This window comes from Helianthus annuus, chromosome 5, assembly GCF_002127325.2.
Source record: "Helianthus annuus cultivar XRQ/B chromosome 5, HanXRQr2.0-SUNRISE, whole genome shotgun sequence".
Lineage (NCBI taxonomy): Eukaryota > Viridiplantae > Streptophyta > Magnoliopsida > Asterales > Asteraceae > Helianthus > Helianthus annuus.
This window is the reverse complement of record NC_035437.2, coordinates 114,743,320-114,765,736: the sequence shown is the minus strand read 5'-3', so window position 1 is coordinate 114,765,736 and position 22,417 is coordinate 114,743,320. Positions and strand designations below refer to the sequence as shown.

Here is a 22,417-nt window from a genome sequence, read left to right as displayed (position 1 = left end):
TCAATTTTAAGGAATAACATGGATGGAGTTAATTTTAGGGGCTAAAATGGTAAGGAAAATGGCATTGGTGGTTGATGTGTCATAAAAATTCCTTTATGAGCTGATACAGTTAAAATAACTTAATCACATGCGCCAAAAACGTAATTTACTTTTTTCAATAAAAGGGTAAAAATAAATCCAGTTTGTCCTATCAATGTGCAAGACACGTGACCAAACTTCACATGCAAAATTATCGATCGTTAAACAACAAGACATAAACTATTACAACATATGAACATAAAGGATCAACTTTGTCGGTTCGTTATATTTAGGATTAAAAGTGAAATTCACAATATACCTAAAGGCCGAAAACTCTAAATTACTAGTAAAAGAATAACTTTATTTGCACTATGATAGATCAAAATGATATTTTCTATAATAGTTGGGTTCCATTTTGAAAGCTCTTAAAATTCTTAGGGTGATTATAGTAAAATTTTCATTAGGGTAACCCCACACTTCCTATTTAAACGAACATAATACCATTTGCATTATAATCACTTAATCACCGCCGCACACTTTCTTCTCTCATTCTTCCACATCCTGGCCCCAAAGATGGCATCTCTTTTTCGGTGCAAATGTAAGAGCTTTTATTTATTTTACTTTCATCTAATTTGATTTGCTTCATAATCTTTCTTTACATTTTTAAAAAACACTGCTTGTTTTCAAAAGTACTAATTTGAGTATTTTGGTTTAATTAATTGTATGGACATGTATGCTTTGATTTTTTTGGTGTTGATGTAACATATACGCACACTAACTTTGATCGGTTTGAAATTCATTACCAGATATATTTTTAGAATTTTTTTTTTCTACAAGCATGTTCTAGAATGGATCTATAAACAAAGGAAGAATTTGTAACAATTATTTTTTTTGTTCCTTATTTGATGTGTAGTTATGAGGATTTTTTGGTTCCTTATTTAACGTGTAGTTATGAGGATTTTGTGGTTTTTTTTTTTGTTTGTTTTGTTGGTTATTAATGTTAGGTTTGGTATTATTCACTGATCTCACATCACTTTAACATTTATGTTTTTTTGCTTGTTTTGATGGTTATAAATGTTAGGTTTGGTGTTATTCACCGATCTCACATCACAAACGGGTCTGGCTAATCATTTAGGAGTAGACTATAGCATGTTGATTGTTCATGGCGTTTCAAGGGCTCAATTGAGAAAGGTAAAATCCAAAACCATTCAAACTACTTGAGAAAGTCAAAGGCGAAATTATAGAAAAAAAGAAAGAAAGAAAAGAGTAGTCAAGCCGTGCTTTAATTTTAAAAATTAAAAATTAAAAAATATAGTTTTATATAATCTTATATGGATTAAAACAAAATTATAATATTAAGGTGTGATTTTTAGTTAATAAAAATGATCTATATATAATACCACCCACTGCTATAAAATAGGCCTAATGCAACCTTTTAGAAGCAAACTTTTTCAGATGAGTTGCATTTGACTCTAATGCAACTTTGTTGAAGATAAAGGTTGCATTAGAAGATCTAATGCAACCTTTTTCATAAAAAAGCTGCAAAATTATATTGAATTTGCAAATTTTTTCTTAAAAAGTTACAAATTTTATAGAAAACTGCAACTTTTGTTAAAAAGGTTGCTTTTTCAAAACATAAACGCAACCCTTCTTCTAAAAGGTTGCATACTTTTTTAAAAAGAATATCATATGTAATCACAACTTATTTTAAAAGGTTGCTAATTATATATATATTACTACAATAAGGACTTGAAAAAGGTATTTACACTATAATATAAATAGTGGGGTGTACTCGTGTTTTGTGGTGGGGCGAACCTAGTTTTACATTACATTATATTATGACAATAACCAAAGGTCAAATGGCGTCAATATATAGAAAAGCTAATTGTGAGGTAGTTTAAATAACATGTACGTATGTACTTTGATTACTTGTACATTACTACTTAGGACTTGGTTTCAAATAAAAATTATATCCAGAAGTAGATAAATAGGCACGTCACAATGACATACTCAAAATTTTATCAAAGATTATATTATGAAAGTTATAAGAGAGAAATGAAATATGTCCAAAAGTTGGTAACAATTCAGTTTGGTTGGGTTTTAATATTCAGCGGTTGGTTCGGTTTTCAATAATAGTAAATAGTTACTAATGGTTTGGCTCACAGTTTGACTTAAAAGTCGGGATGTGAACACCCCCTAATAGTTCTTATTGGAGCATGACAGGCCCTATATGTCATATTAGATCGTAAAGTGTTAGAACATATTACAATGAGTCATGGTAGGTCATCAATGAGCTTTGATGGTTCATACGTGTCTTAGTTGGGTGTAAATGAGCCAATCCTAGCCCGAGCTCGCCTAGGCTCGAACTCGACTCATTTAATTTAACTTTTGAAAGCTTGTGCTTATTGTATTGCTTTGAGATTTGTTTTAAATGCTTGAGCTCAACTTGTTTATTATTTTTTTTAACTAATTATAAGTTATAACATAATATATATTATTTTGTTATATCAGTTATAGCTTTAGACAAAAATAATAATAACAATAATAAATAGTAATAATAATATATAAATACAAATCACATAAATAATAGGCTTATTTAAATTCATGAGCCCTTTTAAGCTCGATAAATGAAGCGTTGGCTTGAATTAATTTACTTGATGGTACGAGTGTTAAAAAGAGCCGTTGAAACTGCTTGAACTGCTCAAATCGAGTCAAGTTAGCCAGTTTGACCATGTTAAGAGAACCATGGTTCAATTTAAGATAATCAGATTGATAATCCGGTTTTGACGATTCAATTCACGGTTGTTGGTTTGAAGTAGATCGTATAGCATTGTTTTGGTAACCAATGAGGTAGTGGTAAAGTGGTTGGAGAGAAACTTGGTGTTCCTTGTGACCCAGGTTCGACTCCCACTCTCCCCATTATTTTCTGTGGCATCCAGGTGAAGGGCGAATATGGGTGGCTCCGGTTGGTTTTGGACGCGAGGCGAGGTTTTACCGATTATTCCACTGTCGTGCCTTGGGGGGGGGGGTGTAGGTCGGGTTTCCGCGCATCTGAGAGAGCCCAGGGTCTGGCGCCGGTCGAGTAGTCGACCTTGGCCACAACGCCCGGTGTCATGATGATTGGCACATCGTATCTTGCGGTAAAAAAAAACGACTCTAAAACATTTAATTAGTTTTAATGATTGCAATACATGGTAACATTTATTAGTACAAAATAAAAATACAAATTGACTTATATAAATTAAAAAACTAAATTATAAAAGATAAATCTTATATAAAAGGAAATTAAAAATATAATTTTAGTTGTAAATAAACATATTATATAATTAAAATCTAAATTGGCTAAATATAATTAAAATCTAAATTGGCTAATTGGTTTCTAATCATGTGTAAACTGCCAAATCTCTAACCTATTCACCCTTCGAAGATGTTTATACGGCAATTTCATATTGAAATATTTAGCTTCCCTCTTTTCATCCTCAAACCATTTACCTTCAAAATTTTAGTTTCCCTCCTATCACTCTCAAACATCATACCCAGTTCATCCTCAAATTACTGTTTATAGTTTAAATCACCAAGTGGCCTTTGGCCTAGTGGTATCTGTTGATCAAAAAATACTTCAAATTACTAGTTCAAGTCACTTAATTAGAGCTCAATGCAACTCCACTGTCAAAAAACGCTACTAAAAAGTTACATGGCTGATGTAATTGTTCTGTTTATATATGGTATGATATGCCCATCTGTTTTGGAATTTATATAGGTTCTTTCAAACGGAGACATAGAAACCTATAATAAATGCAGAGCTATGGCAGAGAGAAGTGAATACCCTCCTTTACGCATCGTCTACGATCCCTATGAAGGGTAAGTTACTCCAACAATATTATTAATAAATTGTTCGCCGCTATGTAACTGCTGTTTTAGACAAAAAAAAAAAAAAAACTGATTTTGAGATGATTCTGGACATCCACTTTGAGCCGTTATTTGTGAGATTAAATCTCAGCCGTATTGATTCCCAAAATTTGGCAGTTGAGCGGTTGAGCGGTTCTCTCCCACGTCCCTGAATCTACGCAGAGGAGCGTCTTCTCCTCCAATATAAGATGCAAACATCTCCTCGCGTTTTTCTGTTCTTCCTTCTCCTACACGCTCCTCAACCGCTCCCTTAAATTTATCCCAATAAAACTCCCTTCCCTTTTCATACTCTGAAGAATCATGCTTCGTTTGTTGAATCATTGCTTTATCGTCAACTCTTGGTGGGGTAAAATTCGGAGGGCTTGCCTGTTATAACTGGATACATGATGTTTGATACTTTGATGTAATGCCTCACTGATCCACTAACAAGTGTAACTGAGTTTTAGTATTCTATATAAGAAATCTGTGAATAAGGTGAGACAAGAAGCTAAGCTTGCTTGCCTGTTATGTAGGGGTGAAATCAACGGGTGGGCTGTGGTTGACCCTGCTCGGAATTTCATGGACTCGAAAACAAGAAATTGCTCAGTTGGTACCTGTGATTTTGTTGGAAATTATTATCAACTAACAGAACATGCCAGCTGTGTACACCCAGGTGTTAGGCCAACAGATGTAGACCCTGAACGCGAACTTGAGTGGAGAAGGTTGGAAGAAGATATGGTGCAACAAGACCTGCTCAGTATGCAGTTGGAGTCGGATCATGCCGCTGAAGTCATTGTTGGTAAGCCTGATCTCCCTCTCCCGATTTGGGATTCTGATTACGCGATATTTGTTGGTACTTTAGAAGCAAATCTTGAAAATGTTTTATCTGAGTTTGATTTGTCTTCTGGCGATGTCACTCGGATTTGGCATCTTTGGTATAGCATGCCGGATAGTTCATCTTCAGATGAATCAGACAGTGATTTGTGAATGTAGTATGTCAAGAGAGAATGCCCGAACCACAAGAAGCAGAACCCCTACACATGTCAGACAGAGATCAAAAAGTTCACCAAGTTCACATAACCGTCAAGAATAGGTAACTACATTGGTTGAGTTCCATGAGCTTAGCTCAAACCCGCCTTAGCTTTTATGTTGATTTCTCTTGGGTTATTCTGGGCCAGATATTGTTTGAATCCTATGTTAATAGTGTCAGATGTCTTTAGATCTGTTGCTAGTATACTGGTACTTTGATGATCTGTTTTTGTATTTTATTTTGTTTTCTTGGCTGATTTTCATTTTGATTTAATTGTACAACTTGTATGGGTTCATTTTAAAGTAAGTCCTGTATATTTATGCTTATTGTTGAGCTCGAATTTTATTTGGCTTGGGCTGGTCTAAAGCTGATGAGTTGACTTCAGCGTTGTTTGTACAATAAGGTGTGGTAAGTATCAAGCCTTATAGTTTTAGTTTTGAGACATTGGTCATGATTTTTAATTAAAATAGAAAAAAATAAAAGACAAATGTAACATCCCACTTCATAAACAAAATTAAGAATTATTTTATAAATAATAAAGAGTTGTATGTTGAAAGTTTATTTTTAATCTAGTATGATTAAATGATTGATACGGAAGGTTTGATAGAAACAAAATATGAGGAGGGCTAACGTTGAAATTATAAGAAGATAAATGGGGGCTAGAGGTCATCAATACATTTTTTAAACACCTGAAAGATGTAGGGCGATTTGGACAGAAGAAAAATACACACCCAAACTATAATTCTAGAGAGAGAAAGTTACGGAAGAGAGGGAAAAGGGGGAGTTTGGCGATAAACTTTGGCCGAGGGAAAAGGGGGAGTTGAGATTAGGCATTGGGTATGGGTTTCAAGGGTGGATCGGTCTCTGCAAGTTGTCTCTAGCCAAATCTCATGGTTTTAAGTGTCGGTTGTGGCAAATTTTGGTAGCAAACTACAAAGTTCTTACAATATTGTTCGACAATGGAGTGAATCACAACTAAGGTGACACCAACGTATCCGAGAATTGTTCTGCTCTGATACCAAGTTGTCACGGGGTTACTTTCCGAACCCCGTGTGGCGTCCCCAAGTCCTCGGGGACAAGCCAATCCATCCCGCTTCTTTGTGTGTGTCACTGGTTTCGTCCTGCCTTGGACTCATCAGGAGAGCGGCGCCAGCTCTCGACCAGTGGTGCGTTCGTCGTTTGCACGACTATGCATGTACACCTCTTCATTGACACTGACTCCGTCCCTCGATAAATTCAAGGACTAGCCAGTAACCCAAGTGTTCAAGCACAGCCCACAACATTGCGACCTTCAAATATTTGGCCCATGACATAAGGCAACCTTTTCAAGGCCTAATGCAACACTTTCTTAGGGTTGCATTAGCTTCATTTTCTTGTAGTGACCTAAAGCCTTTTGACATGTAAAATTGAATTATATAAAAAGTAGAAGATAATTCAAATTTTATTTTTGTTTTTATTTTTCGTATGTGTTTAGAATATCTAAGTTTGCTTGTCATATGCCAGGCTAGTTGATCTCAAACGTCTCAATGAAACCCGCGATTGGTGTTTTGTGAGGTAAGTGCACACCTATTATTGTTTCCTAGTTTCATAACTGTATAGTCGTCCTATACAGGGTTGCCTACTTAATAAAAAAGTAAACCCTATATTTGGACCCCCAAATTTTTTAGATCCTCATTTTGAAATATCATGGATTTATATAAATATAATAATGGATATTTATATATGCAATTGGTTTAATTTACCTACACATAACAATTGGAGCAAGGTTTTTCTTTTGGATAACAATTGAAGCTTTTAATTCTATTGAACTCAAAATGATTTGGCTTTTTGGTCATATTTAAACACCATATTCTAAAATAAAATTATTGCACTTGAGATGAATACACATAACCCTGATTTCAAATGTTTGAATGTATTGTTATTCACTTTTATGTATCTTATTGATCCTTGAAGAATATATAGACTAAAAAAAAGTAAATATGTGGTATTGCAACAGTGTGCTTGACTATAGCCTTTGGAGCTTAAAAAAATGAGAGCATTGAGTTTGGCATGGGTCTTAAACCAAACAAGTACTTTGTTTAGATGATTAACGTAAGCATTCAGTTTTCAGCGGTAATTTTCCAGTCGTATGTTGTTATTGTTATATCAGGTACCATCCAAAAACAATGACAGACCAATATCATACAGGTTTAACAAGCAACCACCTCTAGATATAAGTAGTTGGAACGGGTCCGTGTGAGCTACATCTTGAGTTAACAGGACCTCTACCACCTTGCCTAGCTAATGTTAAAGTTTTATATGATAGTGATGATCTATATATATTATCACCTATAGCCTTTCGACATGTACATTTTGTTTTATATTAGGTGGAGCAACCATCCAAAAACAATATAGACCAATACCATACAGGTTTTAAATGCAACCACAGTTAGATATAAGTAGTTGGAATGGCTCAGTGTGAGTTGTATCTTGAGTTAAAAGGACCTCCACCACCTGGCCCAGCACATGTCCAGGTGGTTTTCAGATGATAATGATGATCTTTATATATTATTACCTATAAACTTTCGGTACGTACATTTTCTTTTACATAATGAAATAGAAAATGATTCGCATTTTGTGTTTGTTATAATAATTTGGTAAGTATTTTGATTATTTAAGTGTACTTATCTTATGTTAGGCTAACGACTTAGAGCACTCTAATTATTGTTGTAAAGTCAAGTGAACACACACTTGATATTGTTTCCTATTAAAATTCCATAATTAAACAAGTCATAATTAAAATGTCACATATCTCATATAAGATCAAATATCCAAATAAAATAGATAAGCTTTGTCTTTATTAATTACTAAGAAAAACGCTCCTATGTGATCTTGATCCAGTGCTGTCTTCAGTTCTCACTACATGTATCATGTGTAAAAAGGTTCTGGGATTAACTTAGTTTGCATTAATAAAATGAACATGCAAGTTCATGTGTACACATATATAATGAATAAGAAGACAATGAATCATGGATAAAATAAACCAAAACCAAATGCTTGTATCCCACACCCGCAAGGGCATGACTAAATGAGGTGGCGATACCAACTTCCCATAGTAATGAAAAAAGGCCAGTCCACGAAAGAAAGTGTGAGGCGATACCATATCCCATACTCATGAGGAGAGGTCAACCGTGGATCACAATATGCTTGCTTGACTGAATTCAATAACCAAAACACAATAACCGAATGAACAAAAAACCAAATAATACATGAACTACACACTGATATTGCATGCTTGATAATGATTAAAAATGAATAAGAAAATTTGTTATAGAATGATACACCCCAAAATGTTAATGTAAAAAGGGGATTATAATTTACTCATTGTTTGCGAAGATTCGATCCACTAAACATACAATCACACAATTTGTGAAATTCGACAAGATCTTTATCGTAAAATTTAATATAACAAACCCTAAATATTTATAAAATAAATAACAACCAACAACTCTACAAATTGGGTTCTCCTATTTGGGGACTTAAAATACCCAATTAAATATTTAGAAACATACCCAACACCAATATTTTTATTTTCTAAATCAATTAAATTGAAAATAATTATAAAAATAATAATTATGAGGCTAATCTTTCGATAAATATCAAAATTATTCCAAATTATTAAAAACTCATTTAGTGGAATAACAAATCTGATTTTAGGTTTAATATATATTTATCTTTAGAAAAATAAAATAAAACTTATAAAAGAATATACTTATTACGTAATTTTATAAGATCAATTAATTGCAAATAATTACCAACAATTACAGCCCGTCCTGACATATTTCCTTTGAGCAATTCTCTCGACGAAAAAGGAAAACAATTGAATTTCTTTAAAAGAAATAGAATATTTATTTATTAATTATGTAAATAATAAATTAATAACAATGTTCAAAATATTTATATTGATTTATTTTTTATTTTTTATTAATTTTTTACATGATAAATGTCACACCCCCAGAATACCACATGCGGAAACCCCCGCGAGGCGTGTGACGTACCAGGATCCAAGCCACCAATCACATTGAACTCATAAATATATTTAAACAAAACTTTCATTCATTAACATAAAGTGATACAAACATCACATATCATTCATTGTATACAGCGGAAGCATAATTCATTTGTTAGTGTTTCGTGAACCATTAAGCCTGTATTGAAATTCCATGTATCTCGACCCATGACCACTCCAGCATCTCAGACAGCAAGTTCCAACGATATAAACCTACAACCTGCAAGCATGCAGACAAGTGTGTCAGACGACGCTCGTGAGTTCAAAGTTTTGTTAACGTGTTTAGTTACCAGATGTGTGTTTACAATAGTTCAGCGTTTTGTTTTGATGTTGTTATTACTCGATTACTGTATGTGGCGACTAGATGTGAATGCCCAACCCCAATGCCTCCAATTAGGCATTGGTCATGATGCCAAGGTATCAAACAACCTTGAATAGATGTAAGGGGTCTTATATATATACACGATGTGAATGCCCAACCCCAATGCCTCTAATTAGGCATTGGTCATGAGGTCCAGGTAATTAGTTCACGCCCGTCCTTTCGGCCCGGTGTGAGGGTGCCAAACCTAATAGCGCTATCAACTAAATACCTCGTTGCTTCTTCAGCAACACGGTAGGTGTATGGGGTCTTACATGATTTATACTGTGTTCAATAACCAACATCCCAAATAAACAGTTTAGCCAGTGTTCCCTTTAGAAACGTTTACCAGATGTCCCAAACCACCGGGACGCATGCTTAGAAAAGTGCAGTGAACTCACCTTTGGTTTGCTCGGAAAGATTAACTACCGGTTTGTCAATGGATTACACACGCCCTATCATGGTTACCGTCAATAATCAGTTTCGAGTGCACATGATCCACATATTTCATATACAATTATTTCAGGCACTCTTTGTTCACATAATACACAATCAAGGTACATGTAGTACACACATATAATTCACGTCATAGCAATTAATCTATCAACCCCGTGTCATCACATAATCACATAACACGTTATCAAGTACAATAGCCAATTTATCTCATATTCTCATGTTTTCGGGCCATATAACTCTCGACTCCTCGATACAAGAATACATAATCTGTTAAGCAAGTTAAAATTGCACATAAAGTCTGGACAACCCACGGACACACTTCAGCCCAACCCAACATTCCAATTCAACCCGCGGCCCAGACAAGTCCGAGGCCCGTTCAGATACGCGGCCTGTTTAATTTATGTTGTCCGGTCTGTGAGAGAGAAGCCCAACAACAATTTCATTTGCTAAGCCCAACAACGAATGTGCGATCAATCAGTTTGTTACTCTTAGCAGTAATTTAAGGTTTTTATATTAGCAACCTCCCATGTTTATGACAATACAATAAATGAAAAGGTGAGAGTAATTTAATGTAGATCATAGGTTATCCCATGGAAGAAGTCAACGATGACAGCCACATGCAAATCAATCCAGTATTCTATCAAATTCCATGAACACATCACCATGCACATCATAACCCACTTCTCGTTCATAATGACCAATGGAATTCAACAATTCTTTATCACTAATAATTATGAATCCCACTGTTTCTGCCGTGCTAATTATTAATGTGAGTCATGCGGCCCAGACGAAGTTTCTAACAATTCTTATTCGTGTTTGACCAATTCAATTATTACCATGATTACCACAATCATTCATCCAATTAACTTGTGACTAACATCCATATCCGAATTCCATATATACAGTTTATAGGCTTCAATACCATTGCAAATCACAACTCTAGCATGCATCAAGTCCTAGATTATCGACTAACACATTGAATACTCGTTTTTAATTTCATGTCATCGGTTTACCCTATTAACCACTATCAAAACCCTGATTATTATATAATATCAGGTAAAACACGTTGCCCCTAACATCAACTCAGGTTTATCAAAACATGCACACTAATCTCATCATCATTAAATCACACATGATACTAACAACTACAACACAACCACGTATAGCAAATAAACCGTGACTAACCGAAAGAGGGTGAAGAACGTGTGAAGATGCTAGAGAGGCCGCGATCCCAAAAAGAGCTTCAAGGGAGATCAAAGCTGCCGTCAAGACTTGAGGGGACTAGGGTTAGTTGTGCGTGTCTTGCGAAATATGAAAACCACGCAATATCATATGTGTATGTGCCTAATTTGCTGAGCCAGGCCTAGCTTTTGGGCTTCGCTCGGGCTCAAGAGGCTGGGCCGAGGATTGTCAAGTATTGAAAGAAGGTATTCGGCCCGTGTACCAAACGTGCGACTCGCCAAACACTTAACATTTAACTAATCAATTACAAACAACACACTAAATATATTAACTAACGTTAGACACCTTTATTACATTCACAAAACGAACGAATGGTTGCAACGTAAACAAAACGTGAGAGTAACTGATACGAAGTGAAAAAGCATTGGAAATCTGAGTTGTCGCAATAAAATTCATGAATGAATTATGAATGTATTAGATGATTGAGGATCCTGTGAAAAGGGGCTTGAGTGTGAGAAGTGTGACAAGTATTGTGGTGCTGACATGTGTCCTTAAGTTAGATTAATTGAAAAGGGTATAAAAATAATTTACTCAATAATTAAATTAAATGATAAATATTCCCATAACCGCCTCGGAGTTATTTAGGATTCCGATTTTTTTAAGATCCTTTAAGAATCTGTGATTTATTTGTCATCTGGTATTAATCTTCAAGATCGCAAGAAGTTATCATCATCATTGTAATACGGTTTCTTTTCTATTCTGTGCGAAAATCTATTGTGTGGTGTTTTAGACCTGTAGTCCAGTATGTGTTCTTTTTATGTTCTTTGTATGGTTTTTAAACATGCATTCATGGTGTTTTACACCTGCAGTCCAGTATATGTTCTTCTTGGTGTTTTAAACAAGCATTCATGGTGTTTTAAACCTACAGTCTAGTATGTGTTCTTTGTATGGTGTTTAAACCTGCAGTCAAGTATGTGTTCTTCGTATGTTCTTCTTATGGTGTTTTAAACCTGCATTTCACCTGCATTTAAGGTGTTTTACACCTGCATTCATGGTGTTTTACACCTGTATTCTAGTATATGTTCTTCGTATGGTGTTTTAAACCTGCATTCAAGTAGGCTTCACATTATTCTATCAGTATTTTTTATCTATATAAATATAACAATATGGTACTCATATTAAAGATAAAAAAGCTCGTTATTATGGTGTAATTTATTTTTAAAAAAACGTTACATATAAAAAGTTATCGACGTTCAAAAAAGATGGGTGGAACTTGCATGTGCATTAAAGTTGATTGCAGTTTCTTTATTTAAAAATACAATATAAAATGACATAATTACCCCTAATCTATAAAAAATAGTCAAAAAAATAAAACATAATTTACATTTTAAGCCCTTCTTGATCTCAACCATTAACTACAAGATCTAAGTGCTTAAAACACTTCTTATATTTCTCAAAAAACCACATCTTTTACACTAGCCCCACCCTCTATAAGATTATAATATTATTACATTCTTTAATCGTATGATAAGGATTATATAGAAATTTATCATTTACTTTTTTATATATTCAACACGTGTAATACACAGGTTTATAACACTTACAAGTTAAGATGATAGTGAATCAAGATTTTTTTAATCCTTTGTAATACACGGGTTTATAAGACAGTGTCCTTCATATTTTAAATTTACCTCTTGTATTAAACAAGATTTGACTAAAGTGCCCCTCATGTAAGGGACAGGTACCTGGATTTTAAGGAATAAGATGGATGGAGTTAATTTTAGGGGCTAAAAAGGTTAGCAAAATGGCATTGGTGGTTGAAGTGTCATAAAATTCCTTTATGAGTTGGTAGAGTTAAAGTAACTTAACCACATGCTCCAAAAACGTAATTTACGTTTTTCATTAAAAGGGTAAAAATAATTCCAATTTGCCCTATTAATGTGCAAGACACGTGACCGAACTTTACATGCAAAATTAACAATTGTTAAACAACAAGACATAAACTATCACAACATATGAACATAAAGGATCAACTTTGTCGGTACGTTATATTTAGGATTAAAAGTGAAATTAACAATATACCTAATGGTCGAAAACTCTAATTTACTAGTAAAAGAATAACTATATTTGCATTATGATAGATCAAAATGATATTTTCTATAATACTTGGGTTCCATTTTGAAAGCTCTTGAAATTCTTAGGGTGATTATAGTAAAATTTGCATTAGGGTACCCCACACTTCCTATTTAAACGAACACAATACCATTTTCATTATAATCACTTAATCACCGCCGCACCCTTTCTTCTCTCATTCATCCACATAATGGCGCCAAAGATGGCATCTCTTTTTTGGTGCAAATCTAAGAGCTTTTATTTATTTTACTTTTTTCTAATTCGATTTGCCTCATCTTTCTTTACATTTTTAAAAATCATTGCTTGTTTTCAAAAGTACTAATTTGAGAATTTTGGTTTAATTAATTGTATAGACATGTATGCTTTGATTTTTTTGGGGTTTATGTAGCATATACGCATACTAACTCTGGTCATTTTGAAAATTTAAGAAATTCATTACCAAATTCATTTTTAGAATTTTATTTTTGTACAAGCATGTTCTAGAATTTTTTTTATCACCAAACCACATGATCGATCTTAGTAGCAGATCTTGAAGGAAAAAATATCGATTGATAAATCGTTGGCAGTAGCATTTTGCTACATTTTTTTGACACATAACACAATCCTTGCCACTCTTAATCTGGTGATGACACCTCATGTGCCACTAATCCCCGCTTAAGAGCTCTAGGGACACTTGGCACACTCTCACAACTTCTTGATTAGTATAAAAAGTTTCATAGTTCGCTTTATTCATCACACCACATTCCATCTTTCACTCTAAAACATATTTAGAGCTTGCTTCTTGAGTTTCATTTACACCATTCTTTTCTTTTTCACTTACACACTCTTGGAGCTTGATTCTACACTTAAGGCCTCCATTCCATAGTTCTAATTCCTCATCCAAACACAAGTAAATGTTTCTCGTAGTCTATTTCGTTTATTTGGCTAGTTACGTTTTTCTTTGACTTTCAGTTCTTACCGTTTCGGTCAAGTCAAAGTTCAAAATGAACTTTGCTACGTGATCATAATAATAAAGGTGTTAATTCCTTACAATTACACTCTCTGATCATCGTGTTTAATAGGCGAAACGATGAGTCAAACTTTTACGAAATAAAAGTAAAAAATGCATAAAATTGCATTTTACGACGAATGAGTTTATACAACTTTATTAGACACGTCTTAGCATGTCTAACTCGTCATTTCTAGTTTAGTGTTCATTTCTTAGTCAAAACTCAAGCAGTTTGACTTCTGCTTTGACTTTCGAATTTGACATGTTTGGTCAACTTTAAGATCCAACCAAGCCCAATTATATGACCATAGTAATATAGGGAATAACTCTCTGAGGTTATACCTTATGGTCGTGTCATTTGGTGAGTAAAATGACAAGTCAATTGTGATACTTTAAAAAGGTCAAAAATGCCCTTTTGCAATAAAATGCTTTTTTAAACCATGTGGTCCATGTTTTAACTATAAGAACTGATCATATAACATAAATAAACTTCTTTTGACATAACAGCCTTGTCATATGACTCATTCGACCATCCGAACTTGTATTTACGCATAAACCCGTTAAAATGGCGTAAACCATTTTCATAAGTCGTAAAGGGTCAAAACACCTTTAGACACTTTTCAATCAGAATGTAATGTTTAATAAACCATATTATATGAGATCCCTCACTTGTTTGGTTATAAACCACATTCTATCCGATCTTTGGCTTAAGCCATGATATACTAACAACATGATCATCCGATATATTTGGAAGCACTTGAGTTTTGCTAGTACAATTAAACAAGACAGCATCAATCAAGTGAGTACATAGTCCCCACTTTTCAGTTTTCAAATTGTTTTAAGGTGACTCATATGTGCCTATTATTTTTTCAATGTTACAAAACTTATTACATTTGGTTTACATATACATAGTACATTGCCCATTGTATTAATCATGATGGGAGTTGAACATGACAATGATACATTCATTAACTTTGGCCAAGCTGATCGATAGTATGTTATAGCGCTATAGGATTAACAATCTCATTCCCGCTTCCTAGGTTTGTTTGGAAGTTATCTCTGGGAATGACAGAAACTGTGAAACACAATTGATAAACTCTTTTTATGGATTATCCAACAGTTAACAAAGGTTTAAATGTATTCCCCAACAACCATACCCGTTTATACAAAATGACATGGTTTTACAAAACAAACCATTTGGTTTATACAAAACAAGATGTTTGGTTTGTACAAGACAAGACATTTGGTTTATACAAGACAATTCAAAATATTTATATTGATTTATTTTGTATTTTAATTGATTTTCTACATGATCTAATCTTGTATAATTCATAATGAATCCAAATAATGTCCGAAAATTCCCAAAAATTACCCAAAGTACTCTGACATGATCTACAACAATTCTATAAAATCAATTTCATTAATAAATCAGACGCCCCAAATTAAGAATCTAAGAACCCTAGTTTCAAAATTTTCTAAATTCGGATTAATTTGCCCTTGAACACTAATTTGCTAGAGGGCTTTCTTAGAGAATTAAAGCTAATCACAATGGGCTTTGGAATTACCTGAAAAGCTATTGAATTGAGGGAAAATCGCAGACTGAAGTTTTGAACCCTACTTTGTTCGTCCAATCAATACGCGTTGTGTGGTTGATGAAACTTGGATTTTCCATTGGGGTTTTACTTGGGTTGATCCGGGATTTCGAATGGTAATGGGATTGTGATCAAATCTTATGAATATGATAACACCCAATTAAGGTTAACATGAGCTTTAATTGTTGTTAGGATCTGAGTTTGTTTTGATTGTGTTTGTTTAACAAGTGATTAATGAAATAAGATAAATCAAAGATGAATTGCAGCGTAAATGAAAGTAAACTTTATAACACAATCAAAGAGAGATAGTTTTCATCATACACGATTTCATTAGTCAAAAGATTGTATGAATTACAAAGATTTAACTATGCATGCATGTACACTAAACTCCCCCTCAGCCCGAGCTCACTAGTTTGTTCGTACAAGATGATAGGTGCAAAAGAGCTAATAGAACAGTACATGTACTGTTCTATTTATAGTACAAATCTAACCACTGAGCATCTAATGCTGACGTCACCTTGACAGTGACATCTAACAGACTAACAACTTCTAAACACTGATGCTAAACATGTACTGTTACATTGAATACACTGATAGGTAAACACTGATACTTCTATCCGCTGTTGAGCCTAAGCACTGATGTAGCAGATTAGTGCTTTCTTCATAGGTTTATGAATCAGCAGCGCTTTAGTCTTCATCAGGGCTTTGACAATCAGCAGTTGTTAGGTCTTCACAGTCTTTATAACCAACAATCTTTAAAGGAACAGTAGTTGAGTAGATCAGTCTTTTGGATGATTAGCTGATAGAAGCACTGCCATTGGAGGGAACTTAGAACATGCACTGCTTATTGTGGATCAACTGTTTGAGAACCAGTTTTGGCTTTGAGTATCATCTGTTCTTCAGGTTTGATCACATGGGCCAACAATCTCCCCCTAGAACAGATGAAACGAAAACACTTCTTTATTCTTGATCTTTATTCTCTCATCAGCCTTTCCCTGATTTGCCCTTTGAATTGCAGTTCAAAGTTCAGGGAATCTTCATCATCTTCATCCCTATGAAGTTGAAGTTCCAAAACATCTTGGAGGTCAGCTGCACCCAGACCTAGTGCATCCTCCCTTGATATGTGTTCAACTCTATCATTAGACTTGAGCAGAGTCAATACGTGGGTCTTTTTATCAGACTTCCACTTTAGTATTTTTGAGTCCAATGGGTTTCTTGGGAGAAGTTTTATTTGTGATGAGTTTGGAGATGGAGGTCTGTTTGTCAGCTTTTACATAGTTTCAGCAAGTTGAGCTTGAAGCTTTAATGAAGCATCATCGAAACCATACAAGATCTGATTCTTGATAGCCCGTTTCATAATGTCAGCTTGTCTCTTTTCATCTTCCTCATCCATCTGCTGCTGTCTTTTTCTTTGACTCAAGACTTGGATGGATGCATCAGAGGATGTGAACAGCTTTGTAAGAGAGAGGGTCTGCTGCTGAGACTGATCAGTGGTTTGGTCTTTGTAAATTGGCTTCTTAGGAGCTGTAGGATCAATTTCTCTTAGTTTTTCCAACTTATCATATATCTGATCAGTACTGCCTGGACCATCTTGAAATGGTCCTAACATTCCCATACTTGGTTGCAACTAGCTCAGCTCTCTTCCTCTTGTATTCTAAGGCAAGATCTGCACTAGATTTCTTGAACTTGTTCCAGTTTGGTGCAGTCTTCTTCATCTGAGGATCATTCTTCATCCTTTCACATCTGTTTCCTTCTTCTTTGAGAGCTGTGAGAGGCCAGTCTTTGAATTGATGTTCTTTGGCTGGGTATGGTTCGTCTCTCATGATAAGTTCAATGAGATCTTTCCTTAGCTTTCTTTGAAGATCAGCATTGGGTGGCAGATTTGACATCTCCTTGCTCAAGTCTCTTGCAAAGTCTTCCAGCTTCCTGACTTTTCTTAACCCATGCTGCATTCGACTTGACAAGTTGGTGTCACCTTTCCCTTTACTCTCTTGCTTAGCAATGTATTCAGCTTGCTTGGCTTTTAATTTTAGATACTCATCCATGTTTCTTGGATTTCTAAAGCCATGAAGAGATGGGAAGGTTCTCTTGGATGGATTATCCTCTGTATAGAATTGTTGCATTTCATCTTTAACTGCATGCAATTCTAGAGGATAGGTTACTGCCAATGGTATGTCTCATGTAGGGTTGTGATTAGTGAGTGGTTAAATAAGTAAATTTGATGTTGGTGATGGAGGAGGGATGAATGGTTCAGGGTTTGTTTGGATAAATGGTGAAGATGAAATAGGAGTAGGTGAAGGTATATCATCATCATTCACTTCACTGTGAACTTTCTTTTTCTTGTACAGACTGATTTTGGTGAAGGAGTTTTTGTAGGAGTTTGGGTTATAGGAGTGAAAATTAATTTTGATGGGAATTGAAATGTTGTGGAAGTGATGGATTGAGTAACAACTGGTGAAACAACTGCTGTCTCAGACACTGTTGTCCTAACATCTGTTGAACTTTTTGTAGTGTCAACATCTGTTGCAGTCGAAGATGGTAATGGTGAAGATGGTTTAGTTTTCTGCTTTTTGGTAGGAGGTTTTTGTGGTGAGGGTGTTGGTTTAGGTGTAGCAGTGGATGGCCTTTTAGTACTAGCAGTGGTTAGGGGACCTGCAATGGTTGGCTTTTCAGGTGTTTGTGGTTGTGGTTTAGAAAATATGGTAAGTGGTGGTTTGTTGTGTTTGAATGATTTCTTTCTGTTTGAAGTGCCAAGATCTTTTTTTTTTGATTTCCCAATCTTTCAACTCCTTTTGTTCCTTTTTCTAAATCCTCTCCTTCGTTTCATTCTGATTTTGTATGCTCTTTTTGTTTGCAATTTCTTCATCTGCTAGAATATTAAGGGTGTCATCAATTCCCTTTTCCTTTTCTTTAACAGATGTTTCAGCAGAAGTTGCAGAAGACTTCTTTGCAGGCTCTAGCTTTTGTCTTGGTGTTGCCTTACCAAAATTTTTCATGTTGTGTTTCTCCCCCTTTTTGGCATCATCATCTTCTTTTTCAAAGACAAGTGCAGGGATAATGCCTGTCAATTTTCCTAGGGCTTCTTTGATGCCCCTGATATCAGCCTGAGTATCTTTATATCTTGCCTCAACCATAACTCTTACAAATTCCATTTCTGTTTTATGTTAAGCAGCAAGCAGTTCCCTTTGAGCAGAGAGAATAGGTTGGACAACATTCCAAAGCTCTTCATAGTAATGTTGAGGTGTTGGCTGACTTTTGGAAGCTTCTACCAAAAACTTGAGTGAGTCATTCATGGTAGCAACAGTGTTTTCAATGGTTGAAAGCCTCTCTGTCAAATCTTGATATTTTAAGTCATCACCCAACTTAATGGGATCATCTGATTTCCCACCAGTGGTGGTTGTATCAGCTGTTGAAACATGTTGAGTCTCCAAAGTTTCATCAACTGATGCCCCTTTTGCTTGATACTAGGACTTCCCTCTGCAGTGGTTACCTTAGAAATCTCACCAGTGTAGCTTGAACATACCCGTGCATACCTTGGTAGCATCAGCAATGGTTGCCTTCAAGGGTGTCTTATTGATGAAACTACTGCCCAGATGTAGATCAGTGGATCCAACATCTATAGTAGCTGCTCCACTTGAACTACCAAAAATAATTTCATGAAATTCATGTGGGGTAACCTCCTCAGTTGTTTGAGGGTTAACCAATTGAATTGGTTCAGACACAGCCAATGTAGAAGTTTTGCTATCATTAATGTGTTGGTGAGAGGGGCTACTTTGTGTCTGAATTTCAATGGCATCAAACAAAGGTATAATGGATGGTGGAATTTGTATAATGGATGGTGGAATTTGAGATGTGGAGAGTGGTGTTGAAAGAGAATTTTCCCAGGGAGAAGGGCTGTTAAGCATACTCTCAATTGAGGATAATACTTCATATTGAGGTGTCCCTGTGCTTACAACATGTTCCTTTTGTGAGGAATCATGAGGAGTTGGGGTTTTGGGTGGAGATCTTTCCAACTACTATGAGGAAGGAGCAAAGTGGTTTCAAGTGACTTTTGTGTTGTCACTGGGTTAACTTCTGGGATCTCATCTTCCAGAAGGCCCTTTTTCATGGGTTTGGTGGGCTTGGTGGATTTCTTTTTGGTATTTTTGGTGGTTTTTGGTGGGGGTTGCACAGCAGTGGTTGTGCTGTTGTGGTCACCAAGAGCAGTGGGCTCAGAGCAGCTGAAGTCTGAGGAGCAGATATGGACTCATCCAAATTTTGCTCAGACTCCCCTGCTTGTGTTTGAGAAACTTTTGACTCTTTAGCTTTAGCCATAAGGCGAGTAAATATTTCAGAGGATAGACTATTTATTTGAAAATATGCACCTTGTACAAGAACTTGTGCGCTTTCTTTTGGAATTTTCTGTTGTAAATAATAACTTAAAAATCTTGGAAAGAACAAGAAAGCTTGTGGCTTCTTATCTTTAATATTTTTCAGATTATTAACTAAATCAGTGAACAATGCTTGGGAATAACTAAAATCAGTTTTAGACATAATAGCATACCCCAAGTATTGGATTTTCAAAGGAATTTCGTTAAAAGTAGTTGTTTTATTTGAAACACAGGTGAGCAGGGTATGAAACAGGAATTTCATAGGAGATAGAAATTCTCCCTTTTTCATAGTTGCTTTTGACAACTGTCCTGTATACCCTCTTTCGATCAAATCAATTCGATACTTGTCTTTAGAGAAAGAGGTTTTACCTGCTAAATCGTTCATCTGAAAGACCTCTATGATGGTTTGTGGTGTTACTGGGACCAAGATACCTCCTACTTTTGATGAAATTGCCCATGGCTTTTTATCTTGAATTTCAAGTTTTGCATTAGCCTAGAAATCTCGTAGGGTATCTTGATAAATGGGTGCATTATAGGTGAGCAAAGTTTTATACTTTTAGGATGACAGGGCATCAATGATAGAATGGAAGTCGGTATTTTTGCTTGTTTTTTCAAGGGTACAAAGATAATTGTGTGGGTGTTTGATAATGAGAGCCATGATCGTAGTGAAAAATTGCGAATGGAAGAGAAAAGGATGAACGGAAGAAGGAAACCGCTTTTGAAGAATTTTTGAATTTGATACGACAGTGAAAACTCTGTTTAGGGTTTTTATCAGGGTTTTATTCAAGGGAAAAAGTGAATGCTGACGTGGCAACGGTTTCAAAGATCGGACTGTTAACATTTGCCCACGTGGTAACCTCTGATGGACAAAGTGGAAGACAATTGTTTGGAAACCACTGATGGACATCAGTGGTTGAGAACAGAGAAACAGTGGCTGGTTTTAACTATTAGTGGATAGACATCAGTGGTTGAAACACTGATGTTTGGTCAACAGTGGTCAACAAGGAATATGAGGAAATACAGGTTGTCTTTCAGCAGTGGGTGAATTTTCAACAATCAGAGGTTTGAAACAAACAGTGGATATGGACAGACTTTTAAGGATTTATGAAAAATTTCATTTTAACTATTTTTAAGGATGGATTTTTTATTTTCTGAAAACATTTTAATGCTTTTTATTCATGTAAAAACGCGATTTTGCTTGTTAGTCCATGTTAAGCATGCCAATTCTAGAGATCAAGCTTTCAAAGGTGGATGTGTCTAATGCTTTTTTTAGCACATCTGCTAGCTGATCCTTAGTTGGAACATGATACAGAGAAATCAAACCTTTTTCATAGCAATTCTTCACAAAGTCATGTCTGATGTCAATGTGCTTGGTGGTTGAATGAGATACTGGATTTTTGATGATATTTTCAGCTGCTTGACTATCCAACATAAGAGGTGTCTTTAAAGTAGTTATACCAAAATCCAGCAGTTGATTTTGAAGCCACATCAGTTGGGTTGTACAGCTTGAAGCAACAATGTATTCTGCTTCAGTGGATGTGGAAACAACTACTTGCTTTTTGCTTTGCCAATACACTAAGCAATTGCCTAGGAATTGACACCCTCCTGATGTAGACTTCCTGGTTGTGTTGCATCCAGCAAAAACTGTCTGAGAAATCTGAGAGCTTAACATTCCCATTAGCAGGGTACCAGATACCAAGTGTGGGAGCACCCCTTATGTACCTGAATATCCTTTTCACAGTAATGAGGTTAGACTTCCTAGGTGCTGATTGGGATCTAGCACAAACATAAGTTGCAAACATGATGTCTGGCCTAGATGCAGTTAGGTACAATAAAGACCCAATCATGCTTCTATATAATGTTTGATCAACCAAATCATCTTTCTCATCAGACATGACAAGCTTTGTGGTTGCCATGGGTGTACTACATGGTTTACAATCATTCATCTCAAATTTGTTTAAAACATCTTTTACATATTTTCTTTGATTAATGGAAGTGCCATTTTGCCATTTTGCATTGCACTCATTTCAAACTCTGCTGTCATGAGTTGTCTAAACTCTTCACACATTGCATTTCATATGCTTCCAAATATGATGTTATCCACAAAAATTTGGACAATCATCAAATCTTTTCCTCTCTATTTTAAAAACAAGGTTCTATCAATTTTACCTCTTGTGACACTAATAGAGATGAGAAAAGTGGAAAGAGTTTCATACCAGGCTCTAGGTGCTTGTTTCGGGCCATACAAAGCTTTGTTTAGCTTGTAGACATGATCCGGATGAAATGGATCCTCAAAACCAGTAGGTTGACAAACATATATACCTCTTCTTGAATCTTACCATAGAGGAATGCAT

At 35.3% G+C, this 22,417-nt stretch overlaps 1 protein-coding gene across 1 annotated transcript; it reads left to right on the top strand.

The window, feature by feature from the left end:
- The first annotated feature begins 552 nt into the window (after window positions 1-552).
- On the top strand, window positions 553-5,238 carry LOC110939078. The gene is made up of 4 exons (XM_022180948.2): window positions 553-616; window positions 1,100-1,209; window positions 3,779-3,879; window positions 4,440-5,238. The coding sequence occupies exons 1-4, from the start codon at window positions 592-594 to the stop codon at window positions 4,891-4,893; spliced, it is 690 nt and encodes a 229-aa protein (XP_022036640.2). The 5' UTR covers window positions 553-591; the 3' UTR covers window positions 4,894-5,238.
- The last annotated feature ends 17,179 nt before the right edge of the window (window positions 5,239-22,417 follow it).

Excerpts from the sequence above, each read along its gene's own strand:
- LOC110939078 (XM_022180948.2), top strand. The coding sequence starts at position 592 with ATGGCATCTCTTTTTCGGTGCAAAT. Across the intron at positions 1,210-3,778 it reads CAAGGGCTCAATTGAGAAAG|GTTCTTTCAAACGGAGACAT; the intron begins GTAAAATCCAAA and ends GAATTTATATAG. Across the intron at positions 3,880-4,439 it reads GTCTACGATCCCTATGAAGG|GGGTGAAATCAACGGGTGGG; the intron begins GTAAGTTACTCC and ends CCTGTTATGTAG.